The sequence below is a fragment of the Choristoneura fumiferana genome, chromosome 2 (genome assembly GCF_025370935.1).
Source record: "Choristoneura fumiferana chromosome 2, NRCan_CFum_1, whole genome shotgun sequence".
NCBI lineage: Eukaryota > Metazoa > Arthropoda > Insecta > Lepidoptera > Tortricidae > Choristoneura > Choristoneura fumiferana.
In genome coordinates this window covers 3078543-3093362 of record NC_133473.1, presented here as the reverse complement: position 1 = coordinate 3093362, position 14820 = coordinate 3078543, and the positions used below count along the sequence as shown (strand labels likewise).

The 14820-nt window shown below is 36.0% G+C and overlaps 1 protein-coding gene and 1 pseudogene across 1 annotated transcript; one reads left to right on the top strand and one right to left on the bottom strand.

Moving 5' to 3' along the window:
• Window positions 1–6610, top strand: part of LOC141445657 (proton-coupled amino acid transporter-like protein pathetic) — an 83529-nt pseudogene extending 76919 nt beyond the window's left edge.
• A 1781-nt stretch (window positions 6611–8391) lies between these two features.
• LOC141445443 (CLIP domain-containing serine protease B8-like) lies at window positions 8392–13186 on the bottom strand. Its single transcript, XM_074111287.1, has 5 exons — window positions 12906–13186; window positions 11724–11817; window positions 10798–10966; window positions 9713–9891; window positions 8392–9315 (listed from the first exon to the last, which is right to left on the bottom strand). Exons 1-5 carry the CDS (start codon window positions 12963–12965, stop codon window positions 8927–8929), a joined length of 891 nt encoding a protein of 296 aa, XP_073967388.1. The 5' UTR covers window positions 12966–13186; the 3' UTR covers window positions 8392–8926.
• Window positions 13187–14820: the final 1634 nt, after the last annotated feature.

Genomic DNA, 14820 nt, shown 5'->3' with positions numbered 1-14820 from the left:
AATACTTTCCAAAGTTACTATTCCACGCGGACGAAGTCGCGGGCAAAAGCTAGTATTATATAAGTAGAGATTGGGAAATTTCAATGGAAAAATACACGTTTATATTGATGATATTCGCAGTGTTGTGCATTATAAGCTTTTGTGTAGCTGGCAAGGTTTGCTTGTCGAGGTCAAATCTTGCAAGTTGAATTTTGACTAATTTTAGGGGCTGTTTCACCATCCATTGATTAGTGTTAACTGGCGGTTAGGTGTGATGCCGTCTCTATTTGTTTTGTTCGAATAGACGGAGACGGCATCACATTTAACCGTCGGTTAACGCTAATCAATGGATGGTGAAACAGCCCCTTAGTAATATCTAATAAGATTGCCTGGCGATTTGACAGGAATAAGTAACACGCAAAACAAACAGTGACAGTCAATAAAAATTAAAGTCAACAAGTACACTCAAGTACACATTTAACCTAATATTGACATGAAATGAATAATTCAGCTATATAGTGTTATACGAAATGCTTAAATGGGCGCTTAGAATTTGTGTAATAATAATATGAAGCCCTAGTCCTAGAAAATTTATGTTATGTTATGTTGCTATGCCCTTGCAGGGTGTCACAAAAATAATAACTTCCATGGTAGACCTGTATAAATGTTCATCATCAGATCCCTGGATACCATTCTTGAACTGTGCCTACAGCAATTCCAACAAGCCCAAACATGGCTAGGTTACATTGTTTTGTCTTGAAATTCCAATGCAATGAAATTCAGCTCTACTATCATTTCTAATTGCATTGTCATCGGTCATTAATAAGTAAAAAGCCGTGGTGGCCTAGTGGTTTGACCTATCGCCTCTCAAGCAGAGGGTCGTGGGTTCCCCGGCTCGCACCTCTGAGTTTTTCGAAATTCATGTGCGAATTACATTGAAATTTACCACGAGCTTTGCGGTGAAGAAAACATCGTGAGGAAACCTGCACAAATCTGCGAAGCAATTCAATGGTGTGTGTGAAATTCCCAATCCGCACTGGGCCCGCATGGGAACTATGGCCAGCCCTCTTGTATGAGATTAGGCCTGTGCCCAGCAGTGGGACGTATATAGGCTGGGATGATGATGATGATGATTAATAAGTACCAAATTAATTCGACGTTATGAAGGGGATAAAGATCAAGTTCAAAGATTCCATTATGTAGATACATAGTACATAATACAAACATACTTATATAACAATAAACTAATAAAAGTATGTTCATAATTATGGAACTGTAATTCATAAACTAGTCTCAACTGAGAGAAGAGTCATATTAGGCCTTTAAAAGTATTTAAGTATTTAGTGTATGAATACCGTCGATTTATCTTTCTGTACACAAAACATCGCACACACAAATCACACCAATGAACATCACATTAATGAAGGACAAAGAAGCCTTGTGTGCCGAATCGTCCTTGTACAGTCGATATCAGATATTTCGGATCTGCCAAGGTGATCAAAAATATCGAAACATGAACTCCAATACCTTAATAATAGAGTGCATGTTCCTATATTTTTGAAACCTTGGCCGCTCCTGAATATATGATGGCGGCTGTACCTAACGCCCTTCGGACAAAATAACAAAGCTTGTTTACGTTTTCAAAACCGGGTTTCACAATTGGGGCTTATTTCAAAAATTTCCTTGAGATTATTTTTAGTAACCCCCCAAAATTGTTTCTCGTGTAAGGTTTAATAATGGGCCAGTTGCGATCTTGTTTGAATAAATCTATGCTAATGCCAGCTTTTTTATTGTTCTGGACTTCACAATGGAGACTTTTGATTGAAATATCAAGTCAAGCACAAACGAACATAGAATCAGAGGGTTCTATAATTTGTCATCATCATCAGCCGGAAGATGTGCACTGGAACAATTTAAGACTTTGGGATTTCACAAGGATATTGCCAAAGAATATAGAGATAAAAAAGAGTCAATAAGCTATTCTACCCAGCTATACCAAACCAAATATTATCCGAAGCTGTCCAGCTAAATTAAATTAATACAAACACACGCATTAACACCACTTTCGCATTAATATGTAGTATTAGTCGAATGAATTTTATACCTTATATCTTATTTGCAGTCGCCCTTGCTGCAGCCTTCCCGAACTTGGAGCTATTCATCAGCCTTTGTGGTGCCATCTTCCTCTCCAGCCTCGGCCTCCTCACTCCTGCTATCGTTGACACCGTTCACAACTGGGACCGAGGACTTGGTAGATTTAACTGGATCCTTTGGAAGAATATCTTCATCGCCCTGCTGTCCCTTGTGGCCTTATTCGCCGGTTCATTCGTCTCCATCAGCAATATGATCTCTAAATACGGAATGAGTACATTACAAATGAACGCGACTGATGTACCAACTAGTTTTAATGAAACATTTACTTTATAGGACTATTTTAATTGATATTGCAGTTTAACTGTCTGCGCTTATCTAGAACTTTACAACCTTTTGCTGATGTCGAGTTCTCTACATCATTATTACATGTTTTAGTAAAGTGATGAACCGACCAGATGCATGATGTAAAAAGTATGTTTTCTTCTTCACAGCTTCCTACTTGTTTAGCCACACTAATATCGAGGTAATCCACGAAACCAATTTCGATTTTATGTTGAAGATCTGTACCATACAGTGTTCAATCAAGGTTATTAGTCGTAATCGACGTAACGTCTCTATATAAATTTAAATCCTCGACGGTATTAGCAGTTTGGCGCTATGCTCATAAACTACTATGTTCACCCTCAACTCTGAGCTATTAAACTTTCAGTCGTACAGTTCTTTAAACGGATTTTGAGTGCGAATTCGTCGGATTTAGCACTGTCTTGGACTCTTGGCAGACTATCGTAACTTGATATATTCGCTCGCAGACAAACGGAGTCAGGTATTCTCACTGGGATTGTAGTGGAACAGAGAACTAAGAAATGTTATAATGATGAGTTGAACCCTTTAACTTTATAGTTTTATGATTCATGAGAATGTCTTACGAAAGCTTAAGTAATATTACTCTAAGCGTAAGTTGCAGTAAGTTATAACCATAATCAATGTAGTGGTGGTATTGTGGAAAACGCGGACGCTTACGATCGCACTCACCTTCTCTTTCTACCCTCAGCCTAAACCAAGTGACAGCAATAAGTGAAAACGATTGTGATTCCAAATGCGTTAGACAATAAGATCTCAGTTATTAAATCCATTTGATATAACGGCAGGTTAAACATTTGCTTATGGTTTAAGTACTCTTAACTTAGTATAAACTCAAGCTAAGAAATAATTTGGATCATGACAAAATCACACAACAGGTTGTTTGTAAAATATAGCCTATTTAGCCTTCTGAATCTAGATTATCAGTGATTCCTAGTTCTAGTAAAAATAGTACTATACCTATCCGAAATAGCATTTTTGACTTTCTCACTTTTATTAAAATCAAAAATTTATATTTTTCTACTTCTAATTTAACTTCCGCCTTCGTTAACCTCCGCTTCCACGGAGTCGCCAGTTCTTAATCTTCATATTCGCCTCCGCAAACGAGCACCTCTGTACAATCCCAGTGCTGATGGTCATGTAGTCGTCAACGCATGACCAACATCCGTGACCAACGTCAAGTCACGTGACTTCATTATCCTGCCTGCAAGTAAACCTCCGGAAATTATACCCCCTATAAATTTAAGCAGTCTTTACGATTAAGTATAAGTGATATTATTATTTTTAAGAAAACGTACAATTTTTATGTTCATTATTGAACACTTGTGAGATTTGACACTCGCGGACGATGAAGGCTTTACATTATATTTATATTTATAATAGGAGATGAAGTAGCAAAGTAATAGTATATGAACTTCCTCACAATAATGGCCTGAGTTATTTTTTTATCAAGGACGAAAGAAATTAACGTTTTCACATAATGTTTATGTGTGTGAACCTCCGAAACCTTTATAGTTGACAATAGAATGCTATTAAAATGACTCTAGTAAAATTCTTTGACCTTATGTTATATTATTATTATTGTAATGACTATGTATGTTTATTATTTGTATAAATTATCCGTGCCTACTTATAAATTGGTTTAATAATATACGTAACCATTATTTGAATTTGAAAAATCATGTGCAATTTGGCTTCAATATTGAAATTGAACAAAATATTAACTAAATAGTAAGTACATTTTTTAACCCTATTTTGACCATTAATTCATAAATTTGTAATTTATTTATACTGAAAAGTTACTTGATAATCGATAGATGGCGTACTTAAGTATCATGAGGTTTGTTTGACGTTACAATTTTGCTTGCGATTGGCTAATTTTCACAAACGTGACACATATATATATCAAAGTTGTCAAACTGACTTCACAATATTAGCGCCAACTAGCCTGAGGGGCTACTACGAAACTCGAAAATCGAAATTCGTATCGTACCGTCCCTTTCACTCGCGTTTCAAATTAAATAAACGTCAGCGGGACGGCAACATACGAAGTTCGAGTTTTGCACTTCGCAGTTTAGGGCCTGTCGTAGAAACCCTCACTAATAATAACCCCGGGAAAAAATAATTTAATGTCCAGATTTTTTACTTTTTTGCGACTTGAATGGAACAATAATTTTTATTACTTTTTTTAGAACTTTATCTTCCTTTTACTATAGCTGCTAATGGATATAACGATTTTAACGTATCAGTAATGCTATATATTAAATACATAAAATCGTCAATGATATAATTTCAGTTATCTTTTTTATTATAACGCCATTTTGCGATATTTTCACGGATATCGTCAAATTTAATTACATCACTACTTTTATCTAATTTTTGTTCCTTATGACCTAATACATTAAATTTTATACTTTCTTTTATTTAAAATTTGATGTTTGGTTTAATAAACTGAGCTCTTCGTAATAGAAAATGGCCTTACGTCAGCTGAATAAAACCAAAGCAAAGGGAAGAACCCGTCTGTATAAAAGTGTATGAATTGCGTATCCCTGCCTTTTATAACCAGACATCTGGACAGCAATTTGGAAAGAAAAAGAGATTCTTTTATAACTTCAAAAATATTGGGTTAGTGCTGAATAAGACACGAATTTCGATTCCTTCTTTCGCACTGACCCTTTTCATAACAAAATATTAATAAGTATATTATTAGAATAGAAACAAATTTATTTCATAGTCAAAATACCACGAACGGGACTTATCACGCTAATACACACGAGTAATATTTACCTCGACGTTTCGGCAACATTACAGTGGCCGTGGTCACGAGTAGACTGAAGTGTGGGGTGTCATGTCTGCCTAGCAGCGCGAGTCCTTCGAACTACCCGCACTTGGTCATTTTTATTTGTCACCCTATCACACCGACACACAACACTAACAACGTCCGATCGTCCCTCCGAACATTAATCCCGACGCCGACACTTATTTATAACAGGATTCCACGAAGATGAAAGCAAATCCATCTTCCCGGTTGGGGTTTGTGTTAGCGTGATAAGTCCCATTCGTGATATTTTGAATATGAGTAAAAATCACGAGTTTAAAACGTTATACAAATTTAATTGTTTGCCTCTTTATCTGTTGTTTTAAACGCAGTATACTTGGAATAGATTTCTAATGATGGTACGGTGATTTGCGGCCTTAAAAAAGAATATCTTCTTATTTATTGTGATGGAATAGTTCTCCGGGTTGTTGCAAATACCTACTCTAATAAATTATACATTACAACACAACGCAATATAATACAATACATTACAACACAAAACAATAAAATACAATACAGAAAAACAGATATATGAATACATGAACCATCTTATTGCTTCAGACACATACTAAATAGGTTGTGATTGTGTTTAATTGTTAGGTTTAAGTTATATACTAATTCTTATGTAAGTATAAATTGTTTTATATTTAAATAATTTTATAGCTTTAAAAAACACTGCGAATGATGAGCCGCAAACGGCTGTTTTTTATGTTTATGAAATTGATTTGCTATTTTTTTATTTGTACACATATAATTCAAATCGATTTATTATTCTTTTTCCTTACTACTACTATTATTAAAATCATGGTTATGCTTAACTATTTACTTATCCAATGCGTCGGCGAGCGGCCCCAAAAATTAGATAGAGAACTAGATAACCTAGCTAAAGTAGCTGACTACAGAGCTTGAGGTCTCACGTTCGATACTCGGTCCAGGCAGTTATTATTTATGAAAAATACGAATGTTGGTTGTCAAGTCTTGGGTTCCAAATATTTATTTAACTATGTGTCTCTGCTTATGTATGTTTATCTGTTGCCTGGTACCCTTAGTACAACTTTGATTAGTCTGGACCTCGATCAATAGTAAGTTGTCCCGTATTAATTTTAATCAAATATAAGTGAAATTGTAGACAGCATAATTTTAATGATAAATATAAACGCTTCTCAAAATGCTTGAATCACTTAATTGCGATCAAAGATTTTAACTGACGCATTGGTTTTAACATTATTCGTAGAAACCACTACAAGATTCCCTTCTTAATTGTTTCAAGTTAATTGTAATTACAAATAAGATTAAAAATGTGATATAATTTCTTTCATTATAAATTATCATAAAAAAGAATAAAGATTTGGAATTTTACACGATCGTTTTATTACCTATATCGTTAACGCTGTGGTCATATGACTGGTTGACTGACCTGGCAGTACAGAGTACTTGTATAACAGGGGGTAACAAGAATGCACTGTCGCTAACGCATACCTGCTGCTGTAACGAAAGGACAACCCAATCCTGTTACTTTGAGTCGCATTACATACCTCGCGCTGGTGCACGGAACGAGCGCACGCCTGCGGGTGCATGAGTAGGTAGGGTTACCAGATGAAAAGTTCTAATATCCGGAGAAAAAGCCTGATTTCCGTCAAAAAATTCTGAGCTCGCCATTTCAGATTTTTTTCTCAAACATAATTTACAATTAAAAAAGTCAAAATTATTTTAAGTATTTATATAGGTATTATTGTCATCTCGGTTGATTTTATTTGTGCAATTAACACGACTAGAGTTGATTTTTAGTTTTCCAATTTTCCAAAGTCCGGCCAGAATCCTGAGATATTGTAACCCTAGGTGCAGGTAACACGTAAAATCCGTCGCACACGACGCGTTCAGTTAGAGCTGCTCATACTATTTTTCATCACACTTGCTCGTAAACAGTGTCGTAACATGCAGGCTACAATACAATACAATAACTCTTTATTGCACACCAATACAGTAAACAGTACAGAGAACACAAGTATATACATAGTTTTTTTTTTTTTAGCAATAGGCGGCCTTATCGCTTCAGAGCGATCTCTTCCAGGCAACCTTTACAATGGACAGAAATAAGGAACTTACCTACCTTGATTGCTTAATGTGCTTGTCATGAAGCCCGTGGTCGGTAAATGAGTCATTGCGCGTACAAATTTTCTTGTCATGAAGCCCAAGGTCGGTAAATGAGGCAGGGCCCGTACTGATGGTGCTGCGCATGGCGTAGCAGCAGGACCACATGGACCACATGCACACGCAAGTTGCAGCGCATGCTGAGGGAGGTTGAGGGCGACGCTGCCAAGAGCACAGCCTAAGGTATCGCCAATATTTGGAACAATTATATTTCTTCTTTAACAAATATAAAATTTTACTTGCAAATGTGATGAAAAACATTGTATGTCGCACGGGCGGTAATAGAATTACAAACATCGACTCATTAAAGCCCTCAGTCTTCGACTTCGGGCTTCTAATAGACTCTCGTTCGTGATTGCAGACTGAAGACACAATGTACTATTTCAGCGTCCACCCGCTCCGTGCAAACCACGTCAGCTAGCGTTGGCCCTGAGGGTTCCAAATCAACTTCAATTCCGAATCCTCAAGGGTAGCCAAGCCAACTGCCACTGCACTGCTGCTGTTTAACAGACAATGTACCTGGAACACTCAGCATCAAAAGTAGCTTGTACACTTTCGTACTTTGTCGTTTAAAGCCACGTACTAAACAATGCAAGATTGTTAATGCGACAGAGTAAAAAAGTGATCGGCTGCTTTTGATGGCGAAACTACCCAAGCTCAAGGCGGGGTACGTGCTGAAGTCAAGAGCAGAATGACAGGGGTAGGGGGGTAGCAAATAAACATACTCTGTCGTTAACGTACCCACTAACTGCGGGGCACTGGGTACTCCGTATGATATGCATTCCTTTTACATTCCGGAATGTAGATGGTGGACCAACATGTCTTCCGGTCTCATGGGAACAAAATGTACAAAGATATGAAATAAAAAATGTATTTTTTGTAAAACAAGCTTTATTGCAGAAAAATACTAGTAAAATTTTTTTTTTACAAAAATATTTACGAATTTAAAAACGCGCCCGGCAGATTCGGGTGTGTATAGGTAGTTTTTGGGAAATGGATTTTGGATTGTTTTTTTTTAATTGTGCCCTTGCAAAGCCGTCGCGGGTTGCTAGTAAAGTATACAGTAGGAATATTTTAGGTTCAGAATAACCTTTTCCGTGGTTACTCGTCATTACAATTAAGCGTGCGTATATAGGTAAATTCTAGAGACGTATGTAAATATATATATTTACTTTAAAAACTTAATATAATGTATGCTAGTATTACTGCATTATGCATGAAGTGGCAGTGGGCGGGGCACATTGCTCGCAGGACTGATGGCCGATGGGGTCAGAAGGTTCTCGAATGGCGTCCGTGGACCGGGTGACGAGCTGTCGGTAGGCCTTCAACAAGATGCGGAAAACACAAGACCGGTCTGAGTGGAGAGCCTTGGCGTAAGTCTATGTCCAGCAGTGGACGTATTTCGGCTGACATGATGATGATGAAGTATTAATTACTTTAAAAGCTTGAGGCACGGATATTGCATACTGAACCTGAATCACATAATTAGTCTATATCGGTGACTATGACTATTAAGACAGAGTATTAACTCATGTTCTTGTGGATCCAATTTAAGTGCGTATACACATTCGTGTAAATGGCGGGCACCGCATCTCCACATGATGAGAACACCGAAATCCCGCTTATGATACCAACAAGATAGAAACTTCCGTCTTTCTCCATCATAAGGGGACCACCAGAGTCACCGCTACAAACATTCTGTCCTGTACCACCGACCGCACAGATCTTTCCAGGAGTCAAATAGCTGTAGTATTGGTAGCATTGCCTCTGTGCCACTAATTGTATTTGAGCAGACTGTTTGATAGGTGATGCTCCGTGACCAGTATGGCCCCATCCAGCAACTTCAAGAGGAGTTCCCCCATTTTGAGGTACATCGATGTTGAAAGGCGGTAAGCAGATTGGCCGGATGTACTCTAAAAACAAAAAACGGAATTACCTAAATAATAAGTTAATTTGTCATATCTACAGGAAACACAAAGAACGAAATATTTATATTATTTTTATCAATTGATGCAGCAATCCCATTTGACTTTTGTAATCCTTCAATCTTGAATATCGAATTTCACCCACTGAGTTATTGTTGCATTGAAATACGAATATGAAAAACAATACAAGTAGGTACAGCCTACAAAAAATGCAGCATGCAAAAACAAAAAAATATTTTCTTATTCGGGTAGAAGGGCCCGAAACATGTCGAGCTGAACCAAAGAGCTGAACTTGATTTAAGACGTGAGTTATCCGGTTTTATTTCATTAAATGTGAGCGAGTCTCGCGGTAGTTTCATGTTCAAATATTTTCTTATTTATTTACCTGTGTAAGGAGCAGATCCTCTTAAACGCATCAAAGCAATGTCGTTATCTAACGTGCTTGATTCAAAGGCTTCATGCATGATGATATTTTCAGGATGCATCAACATGTTTTCTATGCAAGTGTTTCCAACACAATCAGGGGACGTGCTAATGTCATATTCAGCCAAGTAGATGTCAATGCTGTAAATACAGTTGCTGTTAGTAAATCTATTTCTGCAGCAGTTCATCACGCTGCAGTCATATTTTACATCAGGTGAAATCAATCAAGTCAATCAGTAAGTCAGGTCAATCATGGTCAGTTTTATGCAAAAAAAAGTAACCTAACTGACTCGTGAATATACACAGGTTAAACTTCCGATTTATTGCATGACTCAATAAGCTTATGTAAATTTTAAAACCTACAAACAACGGAGATATTATCTTTAAAGTATTTTAAAGTTTCAGAAGAGTTACAGTCACAACGACAATGAAATAAAAAGCCGTGTTGGACTTTCAATAAAAGACAATAGAATTACTCTTTATTGTATACTACAAAAGCAAGCGATACAGAAAATAAGTATGTTCATAAAGAGAAAGTTACAAGGTAAGCAATATTCTGCCTTATCGCTTCAGAGCGATCTCTTCCATGAAACCTTTTTCAACAAAGTAAGGACTAGAATTAAAGCTGGTGGTACAATTTAGGGCAGCAGATTAGAACAATAAAACAAAAATGTATAACAGTAAACGAACATATATTCTAAAAAATATATAAATTGGCAGATAACTACGAGTATACGGCAACATATAAATAAACTATGCTATAGCTAGTTATGACAAGATGGCAAATAGTGCACCTAAAGCATAGATTTAAAGAGAGGTATTTATGTCTGTTAATTTGATGAACAAATAGTACTTTATTTCTTTTGCATTTTCGGTAGCTAGTGGACTGACGGCTTGTTCACAGTAATAGAATCTTGTGTTTTGTGCTAATGAATGAAGTTGTCTATTGAACTGCATTTTCTGCATTATAGCTATGTAGACGGGCTGAATTAAACTTTATTTTAAATAAATTCAATCGTATTATTAACAAATAATCACAATACTCACTCGTCGTATGAGTTGTATTTAAAGTTAACACAATGGGCTGCAGTGAGGACAAAGCGGGGGCTGATCAGAGAGCCGCCACACGATAACTGCGTGATGTACAAAATACTGCGTTGTTTTATTAAAAAGTGTACAAGCCATGGGTACTGACGAAGACCGGCTTGTTTGCCTTCTGAAAATAATTAAAGTTCAGGGGTCTATATTAATTCGCATAAATTAATTGTCTTAATTGAAATTGGCATAACGTTATTTCGCATAATTATTAATTCGCATAAATGAATACGCATAATGTAAGTGCGCATAATGTGGATTGGCATAACAATAAGTTGGCATAAAATTAATTAGCATAACATAACTTTGCATAAGTATAAAAGAGTATAAGCATTAAATGATTATTTTAATAAAATTGGAAATTTTATTTGATAGTGGTACATTAAGTGAAAAATTATTACTAAAAGTAAAATGATTATTGTTTTATTTACTCAATTCAACCTTTGGCTTCTGAACCTAACCTAACCGAGTCGATTTTGCCCTGAACAAGCTAATTCACTCTCATGATAAAATTATGCGTATTCATTTTATAACAGTTTAAGTTATAGTTAATAACGTTATGCATATTTCAATAATACGGATTAATTATTATGCTAAATAAGTGTTATGCTTCTTTAAAATTATGCAAGTTCGCTTGTTAAACACAATTATGTTATGCCAAATCTGTTATGCGAATTCATATTAGGACAATAAATGTTATGCGAAATAAGGGGCACCCAAAGTTCAGTTTCATTAAAAAAAACGTGATGCTAAAAGAATGAAGTTTACTATGCAGAATGTAATATCATGCTGGCGTATGCAACTTACAATCTCCATGGAGGTGATGAGATGTAATCATTTAAGATCAAGTGAACTAATTAAGAAGGGATCGACTATACCTGCAATAAGTCCGACCACATCAGGTGAATTCGAGGAATAGTCGTTTGTTATTTCATTAGAAATAAAATTTTCACCATGTAGAGACATGAATTCCTAAAAATCAAAAAGTTGAATTAATAACTTAACAACTAATGTATGTTTATCCAATTTACTGAATCAGGCGTTACTTAGCGGAGCTCCATATCAATGAACTAAAAAGAATTTGTTAGACCCAACTGTCTAACAACTGGTAGCATGGTGTACGGTTGTGTCACTCTGAAGATGAGCTCTGGTTGAGTTCGAAACGCGTCAGTGTAGTATGGTGGTGGTGATAGATGGGTTTGTGTGATTTGTGTGTGTTGTTACAGTGTGGAGGTGGAGGAACTGCATGAACATGCATATTTTGCATAAGCTTAGCTATCGTCGCGGGTGAGCAAGGAAATTCTTTTAGTTCATTGGTATGTTTATCCGTTGCCTAGTATCCATAGTACAAGCTTTGCTTTGTTTGGGACTAGGTCAATTGGTGTCAAGTGTCCCATGATATTTATTTATTTATTATTTAATATCGAGGAAATCGTTATCAGGGGGAAGCTGGTTTAAACGAAGTCTGCTTACTTTTATCATGTATAATTCTATCACAGTAATTGTATTTCATTTCATTGATTTTCAAGTCAATTTATTAAACTTAATTAAAAGTCGAGCGAGTAAGCAAGCCAGAAATATTTTAAAAAGACACATGTTCAAAATAAGAAGGCAGACTAACTAAATGACTAAATAATTGTATACTCAACAATTTAATTACTATACATACTTTGACAGGACGTTCGTGGCGCTCGGTGAAACCCTGTCGTGTTCAGCATTTCCTTTATTTAAAAATAACTATTTATGAGAGTAGCGCAGGGCCCCTGCGACAGGGTTCCAACGGGTGTCGCGTGCAAGCCTGTCGCGGTATATTTAGCAATGTTAAAATTATTAAATTGTTATCACATTCCACAAACAAATTTTAGAGACTCCTTAACACAAAAAATCTTTTTAATTTAAGATTAGAAGCTAAGGTAAAATCAAGTTAATATGGATTTTTTTATTGAAATAAACAGTTTAAATAATTTATCAATGAACTATAAGATCATAAACAGTTTAATTTTTATTAGTTTTTTTTTGTAAAGAATTTAATCACACAAAACCAAAGTAGTTACACTTACTCTTGACCGTGGTTTTCTTGACAATTGAGCCTTCCAATTCTGAAATTTCGGTATCCACATTAAAATAGCATTTTGTATGTTGTCAAATACGTCGCTGACAACATCATTTATAATGCCGCCTATGTTTGTACACTCTGAACCACCACAATTGCTATTCCTATTTTTATCATCATTCAAAATACCATGGTCACTGTCAGAGTTTTCAATATCATGATTAATTTCGTTATTTATATTTTCATTGGTGTCATTATCAGCATTTCTATGGTCAATGTTGTTTTCCATATCACCTGTAAATTGATTACAAAGTATAACAATGGCTTCTCAAATGAACGTATTTTATGTAGTTCGTGGAGGTGATTCTAATACTATGAACTTGTACGTTGTTGTGTTGTTGTGAACATGATAAAAAAAAACAAACAAATTCCTCCTCCTCTTTTATTCGAAGTCGGTTAAATTACTGGCCAATATAATTGTGAGTCAAACTAGCGTGCCAAGGGTTCCGTACAAATTTGTATGTATTTCAAAATATAGTGTGCTTTAAACGGCCGTATTTATAAAAATCCAGTGTTAGCAGAACCTAACCAAAATCTCATATATTGCAAAAATCAGTAACATTATTGGTATTAATAAGTAAAATATATGTACGTTATAATAAATATTATCTCCACATTTTAAGTTTTTAGATCATTGAGTAGTTTAAGCACGGTACAAAATTTAAAAGAATGTGACTTCCACAAATTTGTCATTCTTTTGTTTTCCTTTTTTTTTAAAGAAAAAAAACGACAATATCCTATTTATTTTGTTTAATCTACTCGATGGAGTAGGTCACTTCACTACTAATATAAAATATTTAAAAATATTATTGTCAATTTTTATGGTTATGGGTCAAACAGATTCTTATTGACGACCGGATGGCCAAGTTGGTAGAGAACCTGACTACGAATATTTGTTCTCGTTTTTTTTTTATGTCACCTGATGGAGACGATTTATCACAGGTGCGTTCTTTATTGATCGTTTTTTCCCTAAGTTGTTCCGGGAATAAGCTGATTCCAGATGAAAGAAGTTTCGCTTGTACTAGACTGATCATCAAGATGAGGATGGAAACAGACGGATGGAATTTCTTCAAGTCTTAGTCGTTTAATATGTATTTAAGTTTGTATTAAACTATATAAATATGTTTATCCGTTGCCTAGTATTTGTTTGGGACTAGGTCAATCGGTGTCAAAATGTCACATGATATTAATTTTATTTTATTATTTTTATACTGTGGAAATTTAAAAACCATAGCTCCTGTTTGGAAAACTTGTGAGACAGAGGACAGACAGAAGGACTCATAAGTTGCAGCAATAGGGTTAAATTTTGACACCCTTCGGGTACGGAACCCCACCAACAAAGTCCACACAAAGTTCCAAGTACAGTCACCAGTACCAATATCTGAAACAACAAGCGTGCTTAAATATCTGATACGACTCTATTTCTAGGGCCGGAAGGATGTGTCAGATATTTTTGCACGCTCCGCTGCGGCAGATATTAATGCTGGTGACTGTACCAATCAAATTACCTAATAATTTATTTCCTTTTTTTAAAGCTACCTTTTACGACAGGAAACATTCAAAACGTACTTGGAATCACAATCGATTTCACCACTTCTTTTTGTGTAAGACGGTGTAAGCTGCGGTTAGAAAGTGATGGTGAATGTGATGGCGTGCGCTCGAAAATTAGACAATACGGCCGCTGGATTCTTACCTGTCGTATCTTTCTCTTGTCCGGCATGTCTTCCGCAACAGCCTGACTGGGGGTTCGGCAGTAGCCCGCTCAAAGCAGAGCAGTTGCCAGTTGATGAGCCAATTTCTTTGCCTCCGATGTGTGACTTTTCGTGGAGGCCAACGGATCCCGCAAGGCTCACTTCTGCGCC